The sequence below is a fragment of the Osmerus eperlanus genome, chromosome 4 (genome assembly GCF_963692335.1).
Source record: "Osmerus eperlanus chromosome 4, fOsmEpe2.1, whole genome shotgun sequence".
NCBI classification, from domain to species: Eukaryota; Metazoa; Chordata; class Actinopteri; order Osmeriformes; family Osmeridae; genus Osmerus; species Osmerus eperlanus.
Genome location: NC_085021.1, coordinates 7,755,313 through 7,766,096, shown reverse-complemented (window position 1 = coordinate 7,766,096; position 10,784 = coordinate 7,755,313). Strand labels below are relative to the sequence as shown.

The 10,784-nt window shown below is 39.8% G+C and overlaps 1 protein-coding gene across 6 annotated transcripts; it reads right to left on the bottom strand.

The window, feature by feature from the left end:
• Nucleotides 1-708: 708 nt before the first annotated feature.
• On the bottom strand, nucleotides 709-9,517 carry LOC134018516 (deoxynucleoside triphosphate triphosphohydrolase SAMHD1-like). Of its 6 annotated transcripts, none has more exons than XM_062458495.1 (14): nucleotides 9,398-9,517; nucleotides 6,193-6,353; nucleotides 5,982-6,097; nucleotides 5,597-5,676; nucleotides 4,961-5,125; nucleotides 3,777-3,877; nucleotides 3,565-3,673; nucleotides 3,384-3,475; nucleotides 3,035-3,150; nucleotides 2,811-2,926; nucleotides 2,619-2,720; nucleotides 2,274-2,378; nucleotides 2,013-2,138; nucleotides 709-1,591 (listed from the first exon to the last, which is right to left on the bottom strand). In XM_062458495.1, exons 1-14 carry the CDS (start codon nucleotides 9,467-9,469, stop codon nucleotides 1,571-1,573), a joined length of 1,482 nt encoding a protein of 493 aa, XP_062314479.1. In that variant the 5' UTR covers nucleotides 9,470-9,517; the 3' UTR covers nucleotides 709-1,570. The 6 variants fall into 6 exon arrangements, with proteins under 6 accessions (XP_062314479.1, XP_062314481.1, XP_062314477.1 ...); XM_062458497.1 differs by lacking the exon at nucleotides 9,398-9,517 and adding an exon at nucleotides 7,243-7,281; XM_062458493.1 differs by lacking the exon at nucleotides 9,398-9,517 and adding an exon at nucleotides 6,766-6,921.
• Between the last annotated feature and the right edge of the window lie 1,267 nt (nucleotides 9,518-10,784).

The window sequence follows — 10,784 nt, the reverse complement described above, 5'->3', positions numbered from 1 at the left end:
ATCCTCCTCCGAGCAAAGGGATTCATCCTCCACCGCCTAAACCGGTTCTGTCTCCCCCTCTAGACCCACAGAGTAGTGAGACCTCATGTATCTTTTATCACCTGGTGTGGACTCTCCAGAGTTGTGAGGCCCATTGGACCCTCTCCTTGTCCCATGGTGCGGTCATGGTGAGGTTGTGGTGCGGTCATGGTCCGGTCATGGTCCTCTCGCCACCCCCTGCTGACTTATTGCATTCTTCTTCTCACGAAAGGATACGTTCTCTTGAGAATAACCCTTTTCTCACTCTCTCAGACCCTGTCACATTTTGGTGCATACGTTTGGAATATATGTTCATCATTATAATTACTTATTTTATCTGAAAGCATTGATTATATCTGGAATATATGTTCAGCATTGTCATTACACATTTTGTATATCTGAAGCATTCATGCTGACTGCTATATAATTAAATGTAATTAAGTGTTAGCAGTATTGAAGTGAAAGAAGGCACATGATGTGGGAGTGGTAAGTGGATGTTGTAAAGGGGCAGTTGAAGGTTGAGTTACGAGATCAACATTATCATCCACTTACCCCTGGTTATCACCAGGTGTGCCATTTTCAACTGTTTCCTGTTGGTAGGTGACCAAAGGGTTTCCTGCTCTCGTACATAATGTTTGTACGTGCCATGTCATTGCTGGGGCTCAAGAAGTGGAATGTCCACAATTGTTGTAGTTGAAAACCAAAAAATGTATTTTTAATATTTTATTCCGTTTTCATGTTCCAGATTAAAAGACAGGTACAAAAAACATTAACAAATGTGGAAAGAAATCAGGATCCTAATAACTAATTTGCAAGAACAGCTTTTTGCACTCAGTAAGCCACACCTGGGCCTATTGGCCATTATCTCATCCTGTAGAGGGAGACAAACTTAAACTAAACACTAAAATGACACTCAGGGTGGACAGTCATTGGAATAACATGTTGAAAGGCTCAGCCCACTACCACATCCATTAAAATATTTGAATAGCCAATGTTAAATATGTAGGCTACGATTATGATGCTAACTTGGTTTGAAATCCCAGACAGAATCAACATGTCTTCTACCCCCCAAAAAACACAAAAATAAAGACATTTTGATGCTTGCATTCCAATTCATTTTCATCTAACAATATATAAATATACGTTTTTAGTTTTTTTAATCATCTGAACTACATGAAAGAGATGACATCTCAGAGTGATTGGAGAAAAGGCAGAAATTGAATAAAGTGTTTGAACAAGGCTGACTCAGTGACTCATTTCTTTTTTGCATCTTAATCATTTTGTCATCATCTCCATTAAAACAAATCAAATCCGTTTTGTCACTTAACCATGTACACAAGTGCACCAGTGGGTGAAAGTCTTGGGTGCAGTTCCAAGACGCATAGCAGTTTAACAATAACACAAGTTACACATCTGTTACACAACACAATGCTCATTAGACACCTACTAAATATCACTGTGCTAAATCATTTGAGAAGAAGGTTCTCTGGGAAGAACACTCAGACTTTCTGTTTCTTTATTCTTTGGTTCTCCTGATCTTCTGTTCTGGCCCTCACTCATTCTGGGGTTCCTCCTGGGGTCATGTGGGGTCATGTGGGTCATGTTAATGAATATGAAACCATAATACCAAGCATTCTAGCTAGCTACACTACCTACCTAACAATCTCATTGTTTGTGTTACTGACTTCATACATTTGGCTAATATCTGCCAACATTTCTACAGTGGTCTGAGGTCAAAGTACCACTGCTATCAAAGCTTGAGAACCATCGGCCTACAGGGAAGTCTTCTGTTGTTTGGGTCATAGCAGCATGCACAAACAATCTGCTTCTGGTTTCATAAACTATTCTGAAACTTCATAGACAGCTTTGTGTTGTTGTGTTATTATGAGGGACTTTATGTATTGAAATATGTGCAGTATGAAATATGTACAGTATGAAATATGTGCAGTATGAAATAAAGTACTTTCGTTTGACTCATTTACAGATTCACTTACCTGTGATTCTGGGAAGTTGCTGCTCCAGTCGTCCTTAATGGCCTTTATAGTCTTTTCCTCAGTCTCCTTCTTATAGTAGATCCTGATCTGATGCTGTGAAAAGCTCTCGGGCCTGAGGTATAACACCTAGTAGAGGTTACAGTTGGTTTGAACATGTCTTTCAGTAGTTCTGCACTCAAGTGTTCCAGTACATTCAATACTGTACATTTAACCATAGAAGTGAGTGGTAGGATGTTCTATTGACATCAGCATGGTTCTGACCTGATCCTTAGAGATTTTGAAAGCTTTGTTTGGTTCTTCCTTTTTGTAGAAGCGCATTTGGTCAATTGGGTCATTCTTATTCATCCCATAGTCCATTGTGATGACCTGAGGCAGTTTTACACAGGTAAAATCATAGGCTGAGTGATAAAAGATCCATGTCCTCAGACCTAGAATACTTGAACATATATTCTTCACATCTCAAGGTAATAAATGATATCCAACGTTATGTTAAGGAAATATATAACTTTGCAAAGAGCATACATTACACCAATAAAGACATGTAGAGCAGTGGGTTAGTATACGTCTTGAAATGTTTTTAAAAAGGGCCAATATCTGGAAACTTACACGGAGTTCAAAGTCATTTGCATCCAAATTATTTTTACTCGCCACGTCACTTTTCCATCTCTTGACCTTGTCCATGACCTCGTCCTCCAAATTGTCCTTGTCCTGGAAATGAGACATTGCTACTCCTCTGGCTGATGATGACTCCTCTGGCTAAACCAAACTTCTACCCATTACCTTTATACCCCCACACACCTGTAAGATCTGGCCCACACACTTGTAGAGACGTCGGTGGGTGATTCTCTCTAGAATCTTTCTTGCCTCAGTCAGCTCAGGAGAGGAGGAGTAGAGGATCTGCTCAAACACATGGTCTACATGAGGAGAGAGGAAAAAGAGGGAGAGAGACAGGTTTTGGTGTACCTCTTTTGTTATCCCCGACACGTTTGAGAAAATGCAATGAGCATGAGGCTAATCTGAACCTGTGAGTTTAGTGTAGGCCTCCATGTCAAATATGGTGTCTGACATTCTGAACATTTCCCCCCCAGAGCCTTCAATCTTGATGTGTTCATTTGCTTCGTCAAGGGCATCTCTGATCCTGGAGAGCCAAAGCAAATTGATGGTGACAAGAAAACATTTGTGTCACAATATAGCAATTACATTAAAGAGTGAACGTTTATTTTACCTCTTGTACAGCACTTTGTTCAACCATGGTTGTATTTAAACATGCTCTATAAATATTGATTGATTGAACGGTGGTCTCCACCCTCTATTTATACATTTGACTTCCCACATGAAGCTGTATGTGAGCCCCTTCTGTACAATACTCACATGAGCTGAATGGCTTCGACCACTCTGTGCTGGTAGGCTCGTCTGTGGAGGCTGAATCTGGTGTGGAACATGTCATACAGGTTGTCCACTTCCTATTGAGAGAGAGAAACATCAGTACAGTGAACCTTTAGAAGTCATACCCTATTTGAAGATACAGGGTTTGCCTGGCTACAAGTGGCACCTTGTCTCTGGTACAGATCTGATACTCCCCATCCACATCACAGACTCGGGCAAATTTGATAAAGCGGTCATGGTCAAAGTTACTCTTAAGACCTAGGTAGTAGGAGTCCCTGTGTGTTTGACAGAAGACAATTGATAAGAATATATTTAGGAATGCCATTTCAAAGACCTATGAACAACTTTGACAAACAAGTGGTTGAAAGCATGACATACCTGGCAAAGTAGTCCCATTTATCAACATCAACACCGTTTCTCTTGTTGGCTATGATTTCATACAGGAAGGACTTCTCCACTGGTCTGCCTTTGTAAGGCCACTGGAAACAGCAGAAAGCAATGCTCACTGACCTCTGTGGGCTGTCTTGAGACTGATTATGGGCAAATTAGGCTGACAGTGTTTCTAGCAAAATGGCCAGCTGATAGTCGACACTTGTTTAATTTCCTGTTTGCCTCTTCAGGTGTTGTGTTTCACTCTACTTTTAATAAAGTGAGCAATAGATTTGTTCATAGTTCTATAAGTCACTCATTTATGAACGTTATGTATACATCATAGAACATAGCTACTAGGCATTAGGTTGATTTAATTGACACAGTGATATGGCAAACAAAATCTAAAATTCTGAAAGTTGACCAGTCATACTGTCATAGAGAGCTACAATCAAACAGAGCTACAGAATGTAAAAGTAAGAGACCATTCATTTTCTATACATGTGCTATTTTCTTTTGCGTGTGGAAGAGAATTTGTGAGTGCTAAGTGGTTGGGTGATAAATGACATTATAATAATAGTCCTAAATGTGTTGCGTCTCCTTGTCTTGTGGTTGCCTTGGTTTCCCCCATCACTATTGGAGGACTGAGTAAGAATACCCAATTACACTTCAGAATACAGAGAATCATCCAAAACAACCAAAACAAATGTTTGTAAAATGTTGATAGTTCCTGTTTTATACAGCTAAAACAGCCTGGAGTCAAAATGACCATGTGTCCTTGCCCAATGTGTCAAGGACACTGAAAACATATCATCATGTTAATATTGTGTTCACCCAGTTACCCATTGAATCAAGAAAGGCCATTAAAATAAGATGTCAAAAGAAATTATATCAATCATGTACAAAGAGGTTAATTTGATCAAACTGATCCCATTCAATTAAGGGCCATTCAACCCTGTTTTGGCTCATGTTAACTTGTATAATTAACAAGCCTATGTATTCCTGGATAGGAACCTTGTGGTCGAGAGGGGAAGAAGGGAGTAGTAGGAGAAGAGAGAGACGCACTCAGGTTTCTAAACGTTTTTCACTCAAAATCACTAAATATTTACCAGTTTGGACAGGATGTGTATTATTATCTTAATAATCATTCAAGTGTTCCTATTTTTGACTAAATGTATTGTAACGAAACTGACTGCTGTCACTGTTACCTTCCCAGGGGTTTTGTCAATCGGTCCAGCAATTTGTTCCTTGATGAAGTCCAGGTCTTCAGACGGGACCAGACCATGGTCCTTCATCATATCCTTCAATGTATTTTCCTTGACAAGGTGGTCAAACATGGCCACGGACGCATCCTCGTGCTGAAGAAAAGAAGATTCTGGTGAATTAATTGGAACCATATGCACATACACACACGTCTTACCGACATACATTTGTAAAGACAAATGTATTTTTTTGTTCAGTCCTTCACCATGACAACCAAAATACAGAGGAACCAAAGCAGAATGGTTTCCTGCAACTAAACTGTTTAGCATGATGGGACTGGATCCCTGTCCTAACTTGAAATGGGTCACATTTTGTTGTTGTGAATGCAAATATATCAACCTAAAATAATAGTGCAGAGGCTATTTAACCAATTTTCAAAGAAGACTGGATGTTTGCAATTGCTTTAGTCATTATGAAACATCTCGGAATCACTGGCTTTAAAAAAAACTATTCAGACAACACATACAAATAAAGCCAGTGCATTCCCATAAATGTTTGCCTGTGTATTATAATAAATATTGATTTGGGGGGTTTTGATGGAGAAAGGGAGACAGAACTGTTTTTACCTTCCATTTTTTCTTCTCACTTTCAGGACGGACTTTGGGGATAAACATCCCATCAAACAAATGGGAGAAAGGGCCATGTCCTGGTAAAATCAATATGTTGGAGGTAGAGAAAGAGAGATTGTTAACTCAAGATGGAAAACATGAGTGTATTTGTATTTGTGTGTGAGAGAAAGGGGAATAGATATATATCTTGAGAAACAACATGAGCTTCCTCACAGGTGAGGAAGACGTATTCAAGTCAGAAAGAGTCTTGTATGACCCAGTGGGAAAGAGAGTGAGTGAAAACAACATTTCATTCTCAGCACTTTCTGCCACACCTTGAAATGGAACTCTGCAGTTCAGTTCATAGTGAGTGTACAAGGTTGAGTGTGTGTGTTTCCCTCACCCAGGTCGTGGCAGAGGCCAGCGATCTGCACACAGAGGAAGTCTCTGCAAGTGATTTGAAGTTCTGGCTGCCGCTCTTTCAGCTCCTTGACCAGTCTCCCTGCCAGGTGACTCACTCTAGACCGACACACACACACACAACTAGTTAGCAGTAAGCACAAAACAAGACCTACATCGTCCAGTATCATCGCCAAAACATTTGAATGTCCTACCCTATGGAGTGCTCAAAGCGGTTGTGGGTCGCCCCAGGATAGACATAGCAGGCCCCTCCAAGCTGCTTGATGAAGCGAAGTCTCTGGAACTGGGGTGTGTCAATGATGCGGACCAGCAAAGGGTGCATTGGCACAAGCCCATGTATTGGATCGTTGAACACCTGAAAGAGTTGAAACAAAAGAAGGAATAATTATCATCCGACACTTTTATTCATCCAATGTCAATTGTGGTGATGGAATAATAACCGACCTTTGAACAACTCTAAACAACAATGTGTGCTGGGAAACACCATGACCCCCAACTCGCAAGCCAGCGTTTCGAACTTTTCACCTGTAATTAGGAATTTACAGCGCTGAACCTGTCTGATTAGTCCAGTACTGGCATAAGCGTGAGTGCATCAACCGATCTGTCAACGGCAATATTTTTTATTCTGCAGCAGCAAACACACGTGAAAACACATAAAAAACATGCAGAACAGATCGCTTTCCTGCCCATATCCCTGGCCAGGCATGGGGTGAAGATGGGTTCTTTCTTCTTTTAAAAATGGACAACAGAATAACATACGGATGGACCGACGACAAAGTCCAGGGATCATTACCAACATGGTGGATGTTGATGCCGTCATCATCTGGATGGGGAACTTCCCAGATTGGAAGTTTCCTGAACATGGCTGACGTCGCCGAATCTACCTGAGACAGCTGGGCATCCGTCATGCCACATATGAAGAGGAGAGCGGATACTGCCATGCCCCAAGTCGCCATCCGAGCAGACCGTCATGGGAGCTCGGAAAACTCCATCTGCTTCGACCGAAAATCTATTCGATTGAAAATCTGTTGGAAAAAGGTGTAGCTTTTTCTCCGAAACAAAGACAGGAAGGTAGCAAATGTTTTGCTCCTGTCGCGCCATGCCCTGATGTTACGGACACATTTGTATATCTGTACTATCTGTGTCCGGTGTCCTTTTTGTTGTGTGTTGTGGTTTTGTCTCCCTCTTGTTTCTCCCCCTCTCATTCATTTTTCAAATGTCCCTCTGTGATTGGCTTGTCAAACCTCAATCGTTGTCACAGCGCGCATGTCCTCGTCCAATCAGATGTCTGTCCGTCTCTCTTTCAGGCTTCACCTGTCTTCAGTTCGTTAGTCGACTTGTAAACCGTGTTTGATCTGTTCTACCGTCGGCTGTCCTGCGTGAACGGAAACTTTCGTTTTTGTTTTCGTGTTTTCCCAGTGCTTCTGTTCTTATATTTACATGTATTCTTTGTTGTTGTTTTACTCGGCTTTACTCGGTATAGTGATTTTTGTTTCGTTTGGTTCATCACCAAGTGACGAGGGGATAGGTAAGCTGCCCATGAGTGCCATTGCGTTAACATCTATGTTACACTTCAGGTTAGGAACGAGTGCTACGTGTATTTTAGTTTAGGGCTGTTTTTGGTTACGTGGTTAGGGCTTCTTTTGATAAATTAGTCCTACTTTTCTTTGGCACCGTTCGTATTTCCATTGTTCTCTGGAGTGTTTTTGTAAAATAAACATGTAGTCTATTCTTTTAAATTCGGTGTTTGCGGTTTACGTTATGGCTCCCTACACCTAGACGTAAACGAGCTTTACACCTGATCATAGCATGAGCCAAATCGTGTGCTGGCTGTATAGGGTGTGGTGTTCAATGTAAACACCATTCATTTTACATTGTGTACAAATAAAAATCTAAATTTGAATTACATTTATTCAACATTATTTTAAACGTTATTTTGACAGGGGGTCATACTGAGACCAATGTCTCTATCTGGGCTAGGATACTTTATATTGAAAGACAATGTCTATGGGTTTATTTTATATTGGGGTCAAAACGACTCTGGTTGGTTTCACCATAAATATACATTTAGTCATTTTACATTTAGTCATACTTACACAAATAATGTTTACTTGAAATTACTGAAAACTAAATTATACCAGAATCAAATAATGATGATTAAGCTTTTAAGTATCGATGTGGAATGTACTTGGTATAAAAGCTGTAATTTGTATTAAAGAAAAGTAGGCTATAGATTTTCATTTAAAACCACAGTGACTTTCCTAAAGTAATATAATAATCAGTCATTCTTTTTCAGATTACTTTAATTACATATCTAGGTAATGTTTTAAGAAGAAAAAATTCTGCTTTTATGGTTTATTACAGTGGTAAGTATTATTGTCTGTATTCAATTTAACATACAAGGTAGGCCTTGAATGTTAAATAAGCTGGTAGGATGAGGGTTAAGCATTTATGCTGAGGACAAAATCCAGTGGCATTTGGAATCGGCGACCCGCAATGACTTGTATTCTAAAATCTTTTAATAGAGCTGAACATTTTTCCCACCAAAACCTGGGAGTGATATACTCAATGTTGATGAGAAAGGGTCCGTGGTCGGGTTGTACAGATGATGGTCTCGATATAAAACATGGTCAAGTTGGTTGCACAGATGATGGTCTCGGTATAAAAGTGGACCAGTGTTCTCTAGCTACTACTTCTCTTTGCTCTCTTCTTCATTCTGTATCTTTCTCCCTCCACTTTACAATTATCTAGGCAAATTAATATTTAAAACCTTTATTTTTAACATGTTTGCCTTAAATACAAATCATTTGCAATGTTATTAAATGTAAATTTCCTTGACCATTCTTGCTCTGATTTATCCAATGGATTCAAATACCTGCAAATTCAGCATATTTGGTTATACTTACATTTAGTCATTTAGCAGACGCTCTTATCCAGAGCGACTTACAGTAAGTACAGGGACATTTCCCCAAGGCAAGTAGGGTGAAGTGCCTTGCCCAAAGACACACCGTAATCAAACCGGCAACCTTCTGATTACTAGCCAGACTCCCTAACCGCTCAGCCACCTCTGCCTACCTGCAGATTCTGACTTTAAAGATGAAGATTGTGGTATTTCTCTACTCAATCTTATTCCTTTGTCTCTTTTATTTCCATCACCACATTCTCATTTCAACACCACACCCAGACAGCCTCTAATTCATCTTTCTGTTGCTATTGAAACTTAACGTATAGGCCTATTGGGTTTTCCCACATACCCTTTTGCACAGCATCTTTACATATTCATAAAAAAAAAATACTAAAACATAATCATTGCATAAGACGCCTCTCAACACATTATTGGATTGTATTCTTTACGCTAAAACTGTCAAGTTCCTTCTTAAGAAAGAAGGCTATATTTACCTTTCCCTCCAAATAGAACTGGCAGTCAATCCCGTTCGGCCTCTCCGGAGTTGTGCACTTGTAGCAACTCATTTTGGGGAATGAAATAAACGGCAGTAGTGATGTGGTGAGGTAACTGAATTTTCAAGACTAACGCCAGGTAGAGATTTAAGTGTGCTATTAATGCAGTATTGAACAGGACACTCCCATCTGCGGAAAATAATTAGCCAACACCTCCGAATGTCTCTGAATACCATTTTATCTACCAAGTAATCCATGAATATTAAATCGTTTACTGTTCTTTGATACATGCTACAAACATAACATAATTCCTATATTTCAAGAATGGTTACAATGTAATGCAATGTCATTATAGTAGGCCATGGATTAAAGAAACTTCATTTTCCATGGGCCTAAACAAAAGATTGCCAAGCTGTAAAATAGGATAGTAGATTGTATCCCAAGCAAATGTATTTGCAGCTCCATTACATTTAGCAGTTTATGACAATGACACTTGTTTAGACTATGAATAACGATGATGTTGTAGACCCTACATGTCTGGTTTTAAGATGAGATCAAACTTTATTAATCCTGTTGAAATCTCTTGTGCCAGAGATTGCTCAAGAATATTTAAAAAACGGGAATAAACTGGGGAAAAATAACAACCCATTAATTTGAATCAGAGGCCTGTTCCATAAAGGCCGCTCAAAAAAGCTAGACTTAGTCTCAAACCTCACTTGAATTAACCTAACAAGTCGGTCGGGGTTAAAGTGGTTCCATAACCGTTGCTAGGAATTCTGGGCCCCCTGAAAGAATATTGGTGTGGGCCCCCGCCCCCCGACTTTTCATCGCCAAAGATCAAATTTACACCAGTTTTTGTCTTAGACTTTTTTCTTTTTTTTCTGTTTCTCTATGTTCTTGACAGATCCTGACGCAATGCACCCAATTTGTTTATTTTTTTCAATTAACCACTCAACAAAGAGTCACTGGGTATTATTATGTAAATATCAAGCACCTGGTGCAACACACCCAAACTCACATTACCAATGCCATAGCTCTAGAGAAGCATCTTCACTTTATTATTGTATGAGGACGGCAAGCTCTAAGATTAGCCTCTGCTTAACAAGACTTAGAGTTTAGTTTTAGGAAATACTCATGTAAGAATGGAAAATTGTGTCCTACTGCTACTGGAATGGTTTGACAGCGTATTATAACGTTTGGCGAATTATAACCTTACTGATCTTTTCTGTGGATAATATTTAGTGAATAATTTTGTAATGTCAGCCTTGTCAGCCGATTATTTTACACTGCTGACCACACGTAACTTTAAGACTGAGTTTGCAGAAGATTCGCTCCCACCAGCTGCAACCTGTCTCACTCCCCCCCTTCCTTTCTGACAGGGCCTATC